The sequence below is a fragment of the Eucyclogobius newberryi genome, unplaced genomic scaffold (genome assembly GCF_026437365.1).
Source record: "Eucyclogobius newberryi isolate DKJ021-1_F unplaced genomic scaffold, fEucNew1.0.hap1 SCAF_2, whole genome shotgun sequence".
NCBI classification, from domain to species: Eukaryota; Metazoa; Chordata; class Actinopteri; order Gobiiformes; family Gobiidae; genus Eucyclogobius; species Eucyclogobius newberryi.
Genome location: NW_027315834.1, coordinates 6736503 through 6754674, shown reverse-complemented (window position 1 = coordinate 6754674; position 18172 = coordinate 6736503). Strand labels below are relative to the sequence as shown.

Here is an 18172-nt window from a genome sequence, read left to right as displayed (position 1 = left end):
CATAACTCTTTCCATTAATAAATAATACTACTCCTACTCTATCTTCTCAATTTGTTATTACAATCTCTCAACATCAGACAGCTTTCCTAGAGCAGTAATTCTCACCTCATTTAATACGTTTTTCACCTTTCACAAGCTTATATTGCAGTGAAATTAGCCTTTATTAGCAACAACCAGCATTTAAATAAATAGACAATTTGATTTAAAATGTAAACACTGTCAAATAACAGACTATGCAATCAATCATATTTTGTAGGTGTAGCCATCATGTTTTGTATTACCTGTTATCCTTAGGCAGATTTTTGTCCAACTGTTTCTAAAGACACCTCTCCAAATCAAAACCATACTTGTTTTTTAAGTATGTGGATTACATACAAACACTCGGTCTCTGTGTAAAGGTAACATTCTCTATTTTTACTCTCAACAGTTAGAACTACTCTAAGTTAGACTCAACAAAAATTATACATCTTGGAACATCCACAAAAAAGGTTTTTCTTTATCCTCGCCTAAGTTTTTTTGTTAAAAATGAGGGTGTTTATAGCTGCTGTTTGTATGTGAGGCCTGAAATACACTATATATCATTACAAAAACTAGTTGGCCCCTTAGTTTCAAATGTGAGATCATTATCTGTAGAAACAAGTATTTTACGACACTTTTTGTAATACTTTATGACAGCGTTGTGCGTTGGATAAAAAGACCATTCCAAGTGGGACACACTTAGAATACATTTGATCACTTTTGATTTCTTCAACCTACATACATCAATTAGGGCTCTATTGAAAGCTTACAACTAGGGGAATCAATTTATTTACACAGAGACACTATATTATGTTATTGAAATTCATATTCCATAAACAAAAACAATTTTTCACAAACAAATAGACAAAAACAAGTGTTATGTGAGCACGTGTTGCGCACAGAACCATCTCTTTATGACGCACGGCTCTAAAGAGGAACTTTTTGGAGAAACCCCATACATCCCCGTGCTCGTCTACCCATTGGCTGTTTGTCTGTAGCGTCAAACACAGTCTGTAATCTAACTGGTTGGTTTAGCAAGGGTGGGACTTACATGTGCGCAATTTGCATCTCTATGTGAGTAATTTGCATCTTAATGTGACACTTGATTTGCTTTACTGAGCCGTAGAACTGCCAAAAACCGTCCTGATTGGCTATTCTTGGTGTCAATCAAAAGCTAATACTTCCAGTTAGCCTCTGTAGCAAGGACATTGCGGTGAAAATTCGATTGTGTTTGATATGGGCAAAAGAAAGAGTTGATGAAAACTTTTTTTCTGCAAGATGGAGGCCTTCATGGATCTAACATTATGTATTGGACCTAATTGTTTTACTGTATTTTATTCTTTGGGCCATTACGAACGGATTGAGACTAATCTTGTGGGGAAATATTGAAGTTTGACGTGTACAGAGCCTTCAAGGTAAGGAACGTCAAAACTTGTACTTTGTGCTTTTCTGTACAAAGACTGTGTGTGTTCGGGCTGTGATTGTTGCACGTGAAAATGGATTACATATTCAAAAGGCGAGACTTTAAGGTTTAATTTGATGTGTAGATTGTCAGGCTTTATGACTGGGGAGCGTGGTGACACATGAGTACGTGTGCCTGCCCCACCCATGGGACGCCAAAAGGATAAGAGGTTTTAAAAGGAATAATAGAGGATTTTTGCGACCAATCTTATTTCCTCGTGGCGTGGACAGCCGAGTAGTTCTCCCACATGTCAATCATTCCCTGCGTGCTACTGCACACCTGCAGCCCCGTTCCCAGGATAGCAGCACGTTTCCCTGGCTGTGCACGCATGGTTGATATGTGTTTAGCAAAGCTAGCAGCGAGTTCCTTCAGTGTACAGTACAAAAATGGCTAAGGGACGACAGAGAAAGACTGTGTTTGAACTGGCTCAGAAGAGACGGAAATCTTTGGAGACAAGAGATGCGATGCGAACCGTCATGCTAATAAACAAATGCATGTGTAGCAGCGGGGATGTTGCGTGCTCATGCACGAGGTTTGATGGTGGGCGGCCTCTCAGAAGGACAGGAGGTTGGGGATGAGTGTGCGCATGCGCATTTAAAAAAAGGGACTAAGTTATCAAATCGGTGAAAAATCCTCTATTCAACTTTTAAGGTGTCAAGGAAAAGGTCAAATTTTAAAATGTATAAAAAACAAAACAATTAACTGATTGATTCTAAATTAAAAAATAATTTCAAAATGCAGCTAAATTAAATGTGTTTCAAATTTAGAAAATTACATTTGCAAATTGTCCCATAAAATGTAGGCACTTATTTTCCTTTTTTTGCCTGGTGTACTATTCTGCTGAGAGAGCTTAAGGGCAGAGGATTTGCGGGCGGCGTATGATTACACACAGCGTAATACCAGGATCAGTCTGCTTATTACACTGATTTGGAGTTGTCGAGCAACAGGGCCAAAAATCCTGGAAACTCCCGAAAGAACATTACAAGCTTTGGCACAACTCTGACCATTTTATCCCAATGTTAATTAAGCACTCCCCACATGATGGATCTGAGCTCTTAATCGTAATTTAGTGTGTTTCTAGGTCACACATAAATTCATATAAACTAAAACAACATGAATGGATAACCGCTTATTTATTGCACAGATGATTTCTAGAGACAGACTTACACAGATAGATGTAATTGTGCTCAGTGTTTCCATCTAGCACCTGTGTACTGTCGACGCCCCTGGTTGTGTGGTGAGTGTGTGTGTGTGTGTCTCCTCCAATCCTCCAACTCCCCTGCTCTCTCCTCTCTGTTGTTCTTTGTAAATCCATAAAGCCGCTTTCTCCCCTCCCTATTCAACAAGTGCATCCAGTTGTGCGCTCTCAGAGCTGATGTGCGATGACTTTTTGAAACTTCCCAGGCCTTTGGTTTGCTCAAATGCTTACTATGTCCAAGAGAAATCCAAACAAAGTTGTGTCTGACATTTGCCCTGGTGTCGTACATCAACAGGGGCAAACGTCAGACAATTTTACAGTGTTTATCGTTTGTCTGTGTGTTCATATCTCGTTCAACTTCACTCATACCCCTGTGGCATCCACCAAAAATAAGCCCTAGCGTATTTTTGCGCAGACAGTCCTGAAACGGACCGGAGATACAACGCAGTGATATAAAGAGTGATAGGCTCATTCATATTCCATGTCCTGCGACAGACGTACAGGTGATACATCGGAGACGCAACGGAGTTGGTATAAATGAGGGGTAATGCAGCTGAACAATCCTGCCCCCTTCGAAGCCTGCTGCGGTTCAGGAAGTACATTTCCAAAGTCACCAATTTGCAATACTCGTGTAGTACAAATCGCTTAGCTAAACAGAAGTCTAAGAGTTTGATTCAGCACTGCAACCTTGTAGTTTGTTTGTGTGTCATTATGTGTCATTACTGGCCGTACTCACAGCTATAATGTTGACAAAGTCGTTCTCTCCTAAAGTGTCCAGGATGGTGTTGATGGTGTGTTTGGCGATGGTCAGTCTGAGCCCCTTCATGCTTCCACTCACATCCACCACAATGACCACGTCTTTGGGAGAGGTAGCTGCTTGAATATACCTGATAATGAAGAAAAAATAAGAATACAAATGCTTTTAAAAGAGGAGGTGTCGATTTTTTTGTGATTATTTTAAAAGATAGTTGACACCATAAGGTAGAAATGGATGGACCTGTGTGACAAAGAACAAAGAACATCTAATTGTTTATCAACTCTTTGTGACCTTGGGAACAAGCCCGCCTACACATTATTTTCAAATTTTCTAATGCTGAGTTTTTTCACACCAGATAAGCGTTATTTTAAGTTTGTATATATATATGGATACTTTTGGAATGTACTTTTGGCGGCAGGAAAAAAGGCCGTCACAAACAAACTGTTGACACAAACCTCACCAACGATCAAGGACTGGACTGACTTTGTAACAGATAAACGTTTGTCTTTTGGTCAACATGTTTATTAATTAAATTTACAAAACTGCGGCAATTTGAGAACTCATGTGGAAGTGCGCATGCGCACTCCACCGTGCGGACTGATACAACACACACGTGCGTTTGTTTATTAGCCCGACGGATCGCATCTCTCGTCTCCCGTAGATTTCAGTCTCTTATGAGTCAGCTCGAACAGTCTTTCTCCGTCCTAATTTTGAACTATATTATGATAGATCAAAGCGCTTAGACACACTGAACCCTGCTGCTCTCGGGGGACGAGCCGCACGCTGCTGCAGGTGAGAAGTAGGTGTGTAGGACTAATTGGCAGTCCACGCCACGAGGAAATAAGACTCAGATTTGGGCCAAAAAAATCGTCCATTCAACCATTAAATAAATAAAATAGCATTTTAAACCTATTGTTTGGATGTCGCTGCATTTAAAAAAAAATCTTAAAAATGTAGGCGCAGAAAGTATTCATGAATATGTGCATTTTACTGACTACTGTCCATTAACTAAACATTCTCTATATACATTAATCGTACATTATTTGAGCCGTGCAGACAGAAGAACAGTTCTAATCTGATCCTATTATTGCTCCCCGACCTCGCTCTTCCTCCTGGGATTATCTTGTTAACATTAATTAGATTTCCTTTCCTAGAAAACTGTGATTGGCAGCATTTCAAATGCACCTTGAACTGTGGAGTTCTTGGATTTCTGCTTCTGACAACACAGTACATTTTGGTTCACTTGATAATTTACAAGATGCTTGGAATGTTCCACCATATGACATTAAACTTATCCATCCTCATGTAGACGGTGTGGGAAGAGCACACAATAAGAAAGCATGTTTTTCAAGGTATTATTACGCAATACAACACACAGTTTGATGCTACAGTGGAATATTCATGTCAACGCAACAATAAATCCATTATCCAGAGTTAAATGATCACATTTTAGAAAATAACATCCGCTGTAATGTGTCAAAGCTGTTCATGGGTAAAAGCGACATAGCACTACATTGTATTCTCCATTCAGAAGAAAGTGCCAGAAGTATGTAGGACTTTTTAAACATAAAGAATGGGAGAATTGGGAGAATCCGTCTTGTCCTTGCTTATATTAGCTAAAGCACTGTACAGCCATGGCTTAAAAATGAGGCCATGACCTCAGTGGCTCTTCTGAATTAAGTGAAGTGCATTTCAAGTGAAAGGTTGCTGGGGAGTTTACATTACACAAGGGGGTAGGCAAATACAACAATTTTCACCGTTTTACATTTATGATGTCTGTCAAAATTTGAATATTACAAAAGAAATTAAAATGAATAGACAAACCAGTTTCTGTTTCTGCAATCAAATGTCACCACGCCATTATCATCAGGGATCCACTGGATACCTGCAAATATGACAAATATACACCTGTATTTAACATGTTAGCTTTTAAAAGTCACATTCTGAACCCAGTCTGTGCTTACCAAAGTCACACACACACACTTTCATGCCTAGGCTAGGATGGCAAAGACACAATGGCGGTTTTGATTTTGTTTTTCGTTGGTGGTTCAATCCCAGAAATGACATACTAATACTAAAACATAAAAATAATTAAAACAATTTTGCTGTGCTAAATCCTCGTTCACTAAATAGCGGTAGTCCTGCACTATTTAGCATGTACAGTGCACTTAACACGGACACTGAGCTCACTACTTTCTCTTTGCTGCTGGTCATGTGACATTGGCGTCTGAGTGAAAAATCACCATACAAGTCATGGCTCTCCCAATAAACCACAACAAAAATCCAACGGACTGGATTTTTACACATTTTGCCTCTGATGGTGATCTCAAGCAGCAAACGCTAGCAACTGTGCAGCGTGAGGGTTTATTTAAGAGTGTTTTCTTCATATTCTCAAGTAAACAATGTGTTGTGTCCAGTTAAAGACCTGTCGCTATTCTTTTTCAGCAGTTTTTCAGCAGTTTTTCCAGCTTTCGCAATGCATTGTAGTCTATATTGACCGGTCTAGTGACCAGCACTAAACACTACTTTTCAAGGTGCATTGTGGGAAAATTTGAGTGCACTAGACATTCGGACAGCACTAAAAATTGCCTAATAACATAGAAAAAGATTCAAATGTAGTCATCTGGACAGGACCTACAGATATTAGCCTCTTTTTGTTAATCCAATTGTTTGAAAAAAATTCCTTTCTCTGCTAGCAGTCCTGTAATGGGCCATGGGTCCCGCTCTGTGGGCAGAGTTTACCCAGCTCGGAATAGGACAAATATCTGAAATGGAGACTCTCTTGGATGAGAGTCGAAACGCCTTGTTTTTTCAAAAACAGTGTCCAGACAAATGAGGGATTACACAGATAATCTAAGATACAAAGATATATGTCATAATAAATATAATACAACATGTTCATCTTCAACAACTCTTATTATTAATAATAAATCAATTATTTTAATAATATGAAGTTCGACCAAATCTATCTAGATTATAGGATCAAAAGTCAAGAGTTTTCTTGGCGATTTTAGGCACCATGAATTAATTGCATGGGTTGAATGAATACTTGTGCCGCTTATGTCCGCGTCATGGAGCGCTGCTGAAGTGCAACCAAACGGAGTGAATATAGGTGCTTCCGTAGAGTGCACATGCTTTCTTGCTCGCTCCAGCTTGCTATCGCTGCTTTCCTTATTTATTTAGCTTTTTAATCAGTTTTTGTCTTCCAAACATTTTTGCTTATGACTTTTTCAAGTAAACCAAGGATTTTAAGAACATTTTTACAGTTTTAACGACATATCTGACGCCAGCGGCATGTCCGGGAGGAGAAGGGAAACATACTGTGAACGCTGTCGGAAATATCAACAAGAAATTAATGAGCTGAAAACACGGATATTTGTTTTGGAATCTGAAAAAGGTCTTCACGATACCATATCTTTGTCAACCGGTGGTAAGAAGAGCACACTTTTTACAAGAAAAACTGCTACTTTCAACCTAAACCGTAGTGACTCTGTGTCGTTTCCAAAACTGTCTAAAAAACAGAAAGACCAGGCTGTTTCTTGGAACAAACTTGGGGCAAAGCCTAAACAATACAAAGATAACTTAAAGGGTAAAGATACCTAAAACACAGCTTACAAACTGATTTTTACCACTTTCAGAGACGGATTTAAATGAACAAAGGAGAGATGTTACACATGACGTAGGCAAAATACTAACTCAGGGGTCCCCAACCAAGGGGCCGGGGACCGGTACCGGTCCGCAACGCGTTTGCTACCGGGCCGCACAAAAATCTGGAAATAATCTATCAGTTACATCTTCTCTGACGTAACTTTGGCCTGTCCCTCATGACACTAATAAGCTCGTCTGTAGATATATAATGAAAAGCCTTATAGGAAATTGCCAATGAAATCCATTCAATATAATGGCAAGTATATTATAGATCTGCTCTTGTCCTGCGTGAGAACATAATTGATACGTGCATTATACATGATACGTCATCGCGGCTGCGTCGCATCAAACACGCTGCTCAAAAGTAGACTGCCCAAAAGGAGCCAGCAGGGATTTTGAAGGACACGTCACCTGGGCCAGCATTCTGCAACTGCTGCGCGATCACCTGTTTTTACTTTTACAAGAGTTTGAGCGCTACTTCCCGTGCACAAAAGATCCATGAACTGCACGTGAATGGATCCGCGACCCATTCGTGATTAAATCGGGCGAATCGAGCATGTGCAACAAGAGGATCAGCTGTTGGAGATTGAAAATGACGGTGACCTTAAACGTATATTTGAGGGAACAACTCTGCTGACTGCCATATTTATGTGATGAGCTTCAGTCAGAAGAACAGTGAGGACACGTGTAACTGTACGTTCTGTTACTCCAATTTGGATCTTTTGGAATAGAACACTTAATAATGTACAAACGCGTCTTTTGACAACATTTCGCCTTCCAAGCTGAATCGAATGGAAGCCCAAGCCACTTCCGTGCATACCCTGGCACCAGTCCATGAAAATAAAACCTACATTATTCCGGTCCGTGGTGCACAAAAGGTTGGGGACCCCTGCTGTAACTGATAGATTATTTCCAGATTTTTGTGCGGCCCGGTAGCAAACGCGTTGCGGACCGGTACCGGTCCCCGGCCCGGTGGTTGGGGACCCCTGCTCTAGATCTCATAATCACAAAGGGGGTAAATATTTGTCAATGTGTCAATGTCAATGTGGTCGATGCTGCTCTGTCTGATCATTTCTGTGTCTTCTTTGACCTGTTTGTTTTTTCCAAACCACCGGCTGGTCCTGCAGTTGTTCAGAGGACACACATAAATGATGGCACAGGAGCACTGTTTATGGAAATGATAAACTTTGAAAATGTCACATGTTCTAATGTAAATGATTTGTTGAACTCTGTTACATCTAGTGTTTTGAATGTTCTGGACACCATTGCCCCTATGAAAGCTAAAATGGTTAAAAATAAGCAGAAGGCACCATGGAGAAATGATGATTCGGTCAGGGCACAGAAAAGGGAGTGCCGCAGGGCCGAACGGAAATGGTGCAAGTCAAAGCTCCAGGTTCAAAAAGAGATTTACAAAGAGAAGCTGAACATGTACAACCTAATTTTATGTAGAACTAGGGAAAGATATTTTTCTGAAATAATTGGAAGCTGCAGTAACAACTCAGGTGTCCTGTTTGCCACAGTAAACAGATTAACAAACCCTCCAGATCAGCTGCCGTTAGAAGTCATTTCCACATCCAAGTGTAATGAGTTTGCATTATTCTTTGATGACAAAGTTCAGGGCATTAAGAATGCTATAAATCCCACTATGCAAAAAAATACCCTAAAACCACCTAGACACTTAGACCTAACTCACTTTGCACCTGTAACTGACAAAACTGTCCAGGAGATCATCACCAGTCTGAGTTCATCTACATGCTGCCTCGATGTGTTACCCACCAGATTTCTAAAGTCTGTGCTGAACAGTTTATTAGCACCATTCACTCACATAGTTAACATGTCGCTTCAATCTGGAACATTCCCAATGTCTTTGAAAACTGCGGTCTTAAAGCCTCTCCTAAAGAAAAGCAGTAATTACCGGCCCATCTCTAATCTGCCATTTTGGGGCAAAGTCCTTGAAAAGGTTGTCTACCAACAGCTCACAGATTTCCTCTTAATAAACAACTCATTTGATGTTTTTTAGGTTATAGACCTCAGCACAGCACTGAGACTGCTCTTGTAAAGGTAACAAATGACATCCGCCTGAACACTGACACGGGCAAAGCCTCAGTCTTAATTCTGTTAGATCTGAGTGCTGCTTTTGAGACTGTCGATCACGGGATCCTCTTACAGAGACTAGAGGACTGGGTGGGCACCAATGGTACTGCCCTAAACTGGTTAAAGTCCTATCTGGAAGACAGGAAGTACTTCGTTGAAATTGGTAGCTGTGTCTCAGACCACATGCCCCTGACCAGTGGTGTGCCCCAAGGGTCAGTCCTGGGTCCCCTTCTGTTCAACCTCACATGCTGCCGTTAGGTCAGCTGATACGCAGCGAAAATGTGTCCTATCACAATTATGCAGACGACACTCAGATCTATGTTTCACTGTCGGCAGGTGAATATGGACCAGTGGATTCACTCTGTCACTGCATCCAACAGATCAGTGTGTGGATGCAAAACATCTTTCTCCAGCTGAACTCAGACAAGACTGAAATAATCGTTTTTGGCCCACAGAAACAAAGAGAAAGTGTTAGTGGTCACCTCCAGAGTCTCGCTCTAAACCTACAAACCAAATTAGAAATCTGGGGGTAATAATGGACTCAGACTTGAACTTTAACAGCCACATCAAATCAATAACATCAGCAGCTTTTTACCACCTAAAAACCTTGGCAAAATAAAAAATATAGTGTCTAAACCAGATTTGGAGAGACTTATCCATGCGTTTGTCTCCAGTAGATTAGACTACTGTAACGGCCTGCTCACTGGCCTCTCCATACGAGCTGTAAAACAGCTGCAGAACATCCAGCTGCTGCTCGGGTCCTGACTAGAACCAAGAAGTACCATCACATTAGTCCTGTTCTCAGGCCTCTGCACTGCCCCCTGTGGCTCAGAGAATAGACTTTAAAGCAGCTCTGCTTGTGTACAAGTCTCTCCATGGCCTAGCACCAAAGTACATCTTGGGCATGTCAGTGCCATATGAACCATCTCGGACTCTGAGGACCTCAGGGACCGGCCTCCTGCTGGTGCCCAGAGTCAGGACTAAACATGGGGAATCTGCGTTTCAGTTTTATGCAGCTAAAATCAGGAACAGTCTTCCTGAAGATGTGAGACAGGCTTCTACTCTAACAATGTTCAAATCTAACTAAAAATAGTTTTGTTTAGCTGTGCATATGACTGAAAGGACTTTTCTTTGCACTCCCCCCTTTTATGACTTAAATTGTTTTGTGATCTCATTAGTTTAGACAATCATTTGGACTGATTTAAAAGGGAGTTGGACTCAGAAACACGTTGGACGTGTAAAAGTACGTACAATCAGTTGGACTGATTTAAAAGGGAGTTGGACTCCGAAAACACGTTACCCTTTGTGGCTAGGTGTTTTTATTTTTTTATTTTCTTAAACTTGCTTTGCCCTGACTTGCCTAGGTGCAGGCTTAATTTTCTTTTGGACACAGAAGAGAGCAGCAGGGACAACTACAGTGTGATGTGCCAATTTCTATAAGCAGCCATTTAGTAACTGTACAGCTTCAAAGAGCAAAATAAGATGCGACAGCTTTCACAGGCCCATGGATCTGTTTACATTTAAGGAACGCATGTAAACAAGGGAAGTCTGTGTGTTCTGTGGATGCAATGGGAAACCATTTGGCACAGTCTGAGCACACGTCACTTCATTTTAGATGTCTGATACACAGACACATTTGGCTCTGAACCACTTTATGCTTTTAGCTTCTGTGCATGTTTATAGAAACATGTGGCTGCTCCATGTTGTTGTCTGCTCCAGGAGCAGGCGAGATGCGAGCGGGTGCACATGTAATGTGTGATCAGTGCGTCTGATTGGATCATTTTGCGAATCACAGATCATGTGATTTTTGCCGTTATCGGAGCACCTCTCCTTAATAAAACTACATTTTAAGCCAATAAAAAGACAAACTGGGATAGGCACATGGGACAGAGACAGGGGAATATATTTGAAAAAAAAGGGGGGGAAAGAACTGGCTCAATATATACAATTTTAGAAAATGTACTGCTTTTTGTCATAATAAGGTGGAAAACATCTATTATATCATAATGATATTGAAATAATATGGCTTGGATCGATAATTATATCAATTATTGAATGGATAATATTTTCACAAAGCATCAGAAATGTGCCAAAACATGCCAGTAAATGCCTTAGTTAAAGTACCGCACATGACGTGAATGGACCATTTCATGGTCCATTCACAAAAGTGTAGGAATATCACATTAATATTGTTACACTGGATATTTCTATTCAATGTATCAGCTCTTTATTATTCGATACGACACATTCTAATTGTCCATATCTCCAAAAAACAATTTCTATATTACATATTTTGTGATATATCTCCTGCCTCTTCTGCTATTTGCTTGCTTTCATTTGAAACATGCACTGAGAAGCACATCCCTGACAGCACATTCTTGCAAACAGTCATCACATTTGACCTGCACAGTCAGTTGCTGCGTTGGTGAACCGTTTAGCTTGTCTAGCTAAATACTTCGATACAGTTCTGTTGATGTAGCTGTAACACTGACTGCACCAATAAAAAGGCCAATAAAAGGAAAACTACAGCAAAGTCAACAGAAACGATTTGTGAACCTTGGTTGCTTTGAGCTAATATTAGTTCAGCACTAATATGTCAATGACTTGACTTTATTAAGACTATACCATCAAAAATAAAAAAAACATTATAACAATTAGAGAGTGCCTTTCATTTTGACTGTCCCCTCCCAGAAATAACTTATTTTTTTTTACCAATTTGCAGTACTCCAAAGGATCTTCATGTAGTGTAGAAATAGTGGTGTAAAGGAAGTTGGACTCAAGTAAAAATTGGTAGTGATTTTAGGCCGATACTGATACCAATGTTATCACCGATATTAGACTAATATTTTCTATACTTTGTCCGATCCTTTTAACACTCACATTTAAAAATATATAATTTTGGGGGAAAAGGAAAAAGTTTGAAAAGGAAAACATTTTATTTAGTTCTGTGTTTGGATATAGAAAGGCTACAGGCTATAATGCCTTTTGCCTCAGACTAAATACTAGGTTAAAGTTTACAGTTTGTTCTGTTAGAACAGGGGTGCCCACACATTTTCAGCTCACAAGCTACTTTTATATTCAACAAAGGCCAAAGATCTAGCTACAGATCTAAATTATTTTATAATTTTGTTATTTAGTTAGTTATGTTTTGTTATTATTTTTATTGTCAGTATTAAACAGGTTTTTATTTTTGTTAAACCATAATTAGGCTATAGAAACACAATGTAGGCTTTCATTAATAGCCTAATATTGTTTATCATATACAAATGTGCAGTATAAAAAGGAGATCAATTCTGCCAGAACTTACTCTCTCCTCTTTCCTTTGCGTTACACAGCTCGCGTATCGGCGCTTGCTTCGGCGCTTGCTTCGGCGCTTGCTTCGGCGCTTGCTTCGGCGCTTGCTTCGGCGCTTGCTTCGGCGCTTGCTTCGGCGCTTGCTTCGGCGCACTTTGTGTGCTTCGGTGCTTTTCGGCGTGCTTCAGCACGGCGTGCTTCAGCACTTTTCAGTGCGCGTCGGTGCTTTTCGCCCCTTTTTGCTGGGATTGATGTCCACTGCCTCTGAGATTGACCGGTAGATCGTGATCGAGGTATTGGGCACCCCTTTGTTAGAATATAGCAGCAGAGAGCGACAGAGCTGAACTCTTTCATAACCAATCGCGAACTGATAGTGGTTTTGGACTGAAACCGATATTATTCAATTACATGAATATCTGCTGATATTGATACTGGGCCGATATATTGGTGCACCCTTCGTAAAAAATACAGTTACACGGCTAAAATGTACTCAATTACAAGTAAAAGTTCTGATGCCAGAATTATGCTTCAAGGACATATTCTGAATTATTTGTGCTGTTATTGACCGATAAACTTGTTGTTGTACCTTTACTTTGACATCATGATTTAGAACTTTTAAAAAATGTATCTATTGAACACCACATACAGTATTAGCTTCTTCTAATCAGGCGTCCCCTCATCAGGAAATAAGGCTGGGTATTGCAGAGTACTTCACGATACAATACGTATCGCGATGCAGGGTCCACGATACGATATGAATCCCGATACTCAGAACTTGATACAATACATAACCTGATTCACAGAGGGCCCTTAAAACTGGTGTTAAAAGTTGACTAAAATTATGTTTTTATTAAGTAGAATGCATTTGTCATGTTCACATGTCCTTAATATCAGAATACAACTGTCCTATGATGAAGTCACATGTTCAGCTTCTCAGATTCAGCCTTGATGCGGCAGGCTGTAGGTTCAGAAGTGTACAACTTGGCAATTTATAATGGCTTTATGTATCAATAGTCGTATTGCCAAGTCCGTTACGATATATCGCAGTTATAAAGGAGACGGCTGGACGGCAGAAATTCTCAGATCAAGTCTAGTGATCACAAGTCTGGAAAAATGTCTGAGGCTCAGAGAAGAGGAACAGGATGTGTGAATGAAGAATGAAGTGTGAATGACAACTCCAGGTTAGATTAAAAGTAAAAAATTACGTACTACGAGAATAAAGTAATTAATGAATGAGAAAAAAGTTATTAATGAATGAGAAAAAATTATTCATTAACGAGAGAAAAGTCATTAAATAACGAGAAAAAAGTCATTGATTGATGAGAATAAAGCCCCGGGTCCGATAGGCGTTTCACTTTCAGCACCACCACCAGGACGCAAATGGCACTTGGCTTGTCGATCACAAACAAACCTGGTTAATGTCCTGCGCGTGGCTCAGGTCCTGGACACTGGGCAGGACAATAACCACGCTCAGACCGCAGCAGGCGAGGGAGTCTCAAACGATTTTCACCAATAATCTGCTCCGTCGACCTCTGCCTCTTCACCCTTCTACACTTTGTAAAAAGTCACTGTTCATATGAGTTTTTTGTGTGCATAGGTTTTACATCAGAGCACTACGGGCTGGTGGAGCTGCAGTGCCTCACAGTTGGGATATATGTGCCCAGCCGTATGAAACCCAGTTACATGTCTACCCGGAGACATTTTGAGTTATTCACAGATTCTGAAAGTGTGAATTCAAAGCTTTCCAATGATGTCTCACTCATGTAGATCTGATAATATTTGAGTAAGTTGTGGTCATTTGAATGTATACAACTCTCAAACCCATTCACTGAGAAAACGGCTTCCAAAGTTTCTCACCTGAGAGAGCCCAGAGTCACAGGGGGGCTCATTTGCATCTCATTTAGATAAGCCCTCCCCCCTGTCACACTGACACCACCTTCCCCTACAGCTGTCACTCAAGACTCAAGGAGTGTTGTTATTGATGGTAACTGGACTTGAATCAGAATTAGAAGTTACTATATTAAAATGGAAATACTTGGATTACAAAAGGCCCTGGATAGAATCAAAGAATCAGAATGAGAATAGGGTTCATTGCATTTGTCGGTAAACATAATTCACAGGTGATTCAGTGCACCAACAACGGTGCACTGAATGATTCAACACAAACAACAAAAGATAAGATAAGATAGCCTTTAATGTTACAACGCAGTAGATACAGGGGGAAAGGACAGATAATTTATAGGAAGTTTAAAAAACACCCTCAATAGAAGAACTCTTATAAACAGATGCCAGAGCCAGGTATACGAACTGCAACATATGAGATAATAGACATCATAGGTACACCATCAGAGTCCAATTACGTCCGCAGCCTCTTTTGCACATTCGTCTTCTGTGCTGTGACTCTCGGCGCTGGGCATGTGATGTCTTTTGCCTCGTCAGCACAGAAAGGCCTGATTTTTTCATGCAGATAGGTCTGCCTGTCAATGTTCAATCCAGGTGGGACCAGGACAATGAGATTGTCAACCGGAGGCAGAACAGCTGTAGTGCGTAGTAGCTGAAATTCCACTGGTTCGGCTTTAGTCACATGGGTTGGGAGCAACTTCACATGCCAGTCCTTATGGCCAGGATGTAGACCAGGTAGCATTATGGAATGGACTTCTGCATAGTTTTTGATAAACTCTACAACGGTGTGGATGACTTCATGGCTGATGAACCTGCGTGAACGTGGCTGTGGCTGTGCACGCTTCTTCCTCAATCGTGGTGTTGCTCCATTTTCATCATAGTGTTTAATTATGTCAGTCAGGGTGTCTTTGCCAATTCTGAAAAGGGGGAAAAAAAGGATTAGGGTTGAGAGTAATATGGGAATAACACGCTTCACGTGGCTAGCTAGCTTGTGATATCATGGCTCACCAGGTTTAGACCAAAACAGGCACTCACAACACAAACACGACCACAACAGCACACCAAAACATAACTTTCAAGCGTGTTTGTGATGCCATTTATTCTGCATTATTCACATTCTGACGTTTACGTCGTATTTAAGACTTAAAACGCGGAGGAGCGGGTACGGCCGGGGCTAGCGGCGCTACGTGGCTAGCTAGCTTGTGATGGCTCAACAAAACAGGCACTCACAACACAAACACGACCACAACAGCACACCAAAACATAACTTTCAAGCGTGTTTGTGATGCCATTTATTCTGCATTATTCACATTCTGACGTTTACGTCGTATTTAAGACTTAAAACGCGGAGGAGCAGGTACGGCCGGGGCTAGCGGCGCTACGTGGCTAGCTAGCTTGTGATGGCTCAACAAAACAGGCACTCACAACACAAACACGACCACAACAGCACACCAAAACATAACTTTCAAGCGTGTTTGTGATGCCATTTATTCTGCATTATTCACATTCTGACGATTACGTCGTATTTAAGACTTAAAACGCGGAGGAGCGGGTACGGCCGGGGCTAGCGGCGCTACGTGGCTAGCTAGCTTGTGATGGCTCAACAAAACAGGCACTCACAACACAAACACGACCACAACAGCACACTAAAACAGGCGTATTTAATATTAATCATTACTTACGCCATGAGGAACAGGAAAGTACTTCTGCAGACTTCCGTGCCTCCTATGAAAAAGCTTGTCCGGGCAAACTTGCGCTTCTTCTGGGGCTTTTTCGTGGACGTCGTCAGCTCAGAAGTGACGACAGAACGTCTGTTTGCTTCCATATGTCCGATAATCCTCATATCCTGCCACTCTCTTTCTGCTGCTAATGAGTCGCTCCGTAGCTTGTACATGAGTTCTGGAGAGAGTTTCCCGCTACACGATTTGCTTGAGAGTAGAGAATTTTCTTTTCTTCTTGAGTAACATTTGCAGTCAAAGTTACGGATCTTTTCCAACTCTTCGTTCTCTCCTGCAAAAGTAACCGTGGCTATAGCGTCTGTTATTTCACGCTCCAGCTCTTCGGCGTGACCGGGCGCTCCTTCCTCTGTCCAAAACCCATCTTCCTCCTCATCTAAGGTCAGCCGTAGACTAGGGATATTTTCCAGCTGGATGAAATCACGTTCGTCATCTGTGAGGTCATCTTCAGATTCAGAACTTAGATAGTCATCTGGATAAGCGGACTTTTCGCAGAAATAATCCAAAAGCGTGGAGCTGTAACAACCTCTGTTAAGCTCCGAAGCGATAGCAGAAGGATCCATTTTTCAACTGATTTTACACAGCGTGTGTTGCGTGTCCCTGTGTTGCTGCTTATCAAGTAGCCATGCGGCTGGCGGCTCAGCCCATTGGCTGACTACAATAGCGCAGCTGTTCATATGGAAATGCGGTCACACCCCCTCTGCACGTCCAGAGAGCGCCCGAAAACACCACATTTTAAACGGCTTTATTTATGCTTTTAATGCTGCAAATACTGTTATCTGATACATCGAATGGCTGGTCCATATCTTCAACTAGCACATTCTGCAAAAAAACGAAAATCACAAATTTGGGGAAAAAAAAGTAAAATGCTGTTTTTCTCAGTTTCACCGAGGCCGACATGGTCCGACAATTCCGGTGGCGAGGCACATATGTGTAAAATGACTGTTGTTTGCACGTGTGCTGTTGGAGCTGCGCTCATGCCATGACCATGACGGTTCACTTTTCGCGGTCTCGCTGCTTCGCGGATTTGAATCATGCATTGTGTTCTGCATTCTGATTGGCTAAACAGTCTCTCCGCGTCTTCTCCTGTGTGTCAATAACGTTATGGATTAATATGTACGTACACGTACGTAAAACCGCTTGCCAAATTGAAGTTTGCGAGGCCGGTGAGAGCGCGCGTGTGAGCTGCGGGACACGCCGGTGAGAGCGCGCGTGTGAGAGGCCGGTGAGAGCGCGCGTGTGAGCTGCGGGACACGCCGGTGAGAGCGGCGCGCGTGAGAGGCCGGTGAGAGCGCGCGTGTGAGCTGCGGGACACGCCGGTGAGAGCGGCGCGCGTGAGAGGCCGGTGAGAGCGCGCGTGTGAGCTGCGGAAGACGCCGGTGAGAGCGGCGCCGAGCGTGAGAGGCCGATGAGAGCGGCGCGCGTGAGCTTCAATGTTTTATGGAGTATTTCATTGTATAATAACTGTAAAAAAATAAAGGTTTCTACTTCGCGGATTTCGCCTATTGCAGGTTAGTTTTGGAACGTAACCCCCGCAATAAACGAGGGTTCACTATGTCTTTATAGTATCCTCTTATTGTAGTTATCAGCCCGGGCTACATGGGTGTGTTAGGCTGTAGTTGTGTTACTCGGTTGTAAGATAAGATAAGATAAGATAATCCTTTATTGTCCCACATGGGGAAATTTCATTGGTGCAACGCAGGTAGATGAGGTGGAATGATGGCGTGTGCGTAAAACATATGGCTTTTTGGCTGTGCCAGAGTAGGGTTAGGGTTAGTGAAACGCTCATTATTTAATGACTTTTTTCTTGTTAATTAATGAGTTTTTTTCTCATTAATTAATGATTTTATTCTCGTAGTGCCCCGCATTTTTTTGGGGGGGGGTTGGCCCTTATACTCGTTGTATTAATCAAATATACATTTAATGCAATGTTATGTTGCAATTTTTAAAACAAAACTTCATTCATTTCACTGATTAGCGCTGCATTGAATGATGAATTAAGTTGTTTTAAACCACAATTGGCTTATATCTGAGCAAGTGATGCAGTGTCTTTGTGAGGCCAC

The 18172-nt window shown here is 41.5% G+C and overlaps 2 protein-coding genes across 3 annotated transcripts in view; both read right to left on the bottom strand.

The window, feature by feature from the left end:
* Window positions 1-18172, bottom strand: part of cacna2d4a (calcium channel, voltage-dependent, alpha 2/delta subunit 4a) — a 162433-nt gene that overhangs the window by 132496 nt on the left and 11765 nt on the right. For both annotated transcript variants that reach the window (XM_072455204.1, XM_072455205.1), the window contains exons 7-8: window positions 5260-5320; window positions 3415-3565 (exon numbers count right to left, since the gene is read on the bottom strand). In XM_072455204.1, coding sequence (XP_072311305.1) covers window positions 3415-3565; window positions 5260-5320 — 212 coding nt within the window. The remainder of the gene's footprint in view (window positions 1-3414; window positions 3566-5259; window positions 5321-18172) is intronic.
* Window positions 14077-16698, bottom strand: LOC140368223 (uncharacterized). Its single transcript, XM_072455175.1, has 3 exons — window positions 16056-16698; window positions 14949-15290; window positions 14077-14158 (listed from the first exon to the last, which is right to left on the bottom strand). Exons 1-3 carry the CDS (start codon window positions 16670-16672, stop codon window positions 14077-14079), a joined length of 1041 nt encoding a protein of 346 aa, XP_072311276.1. The 5' UTR covers window positions 16673-16698.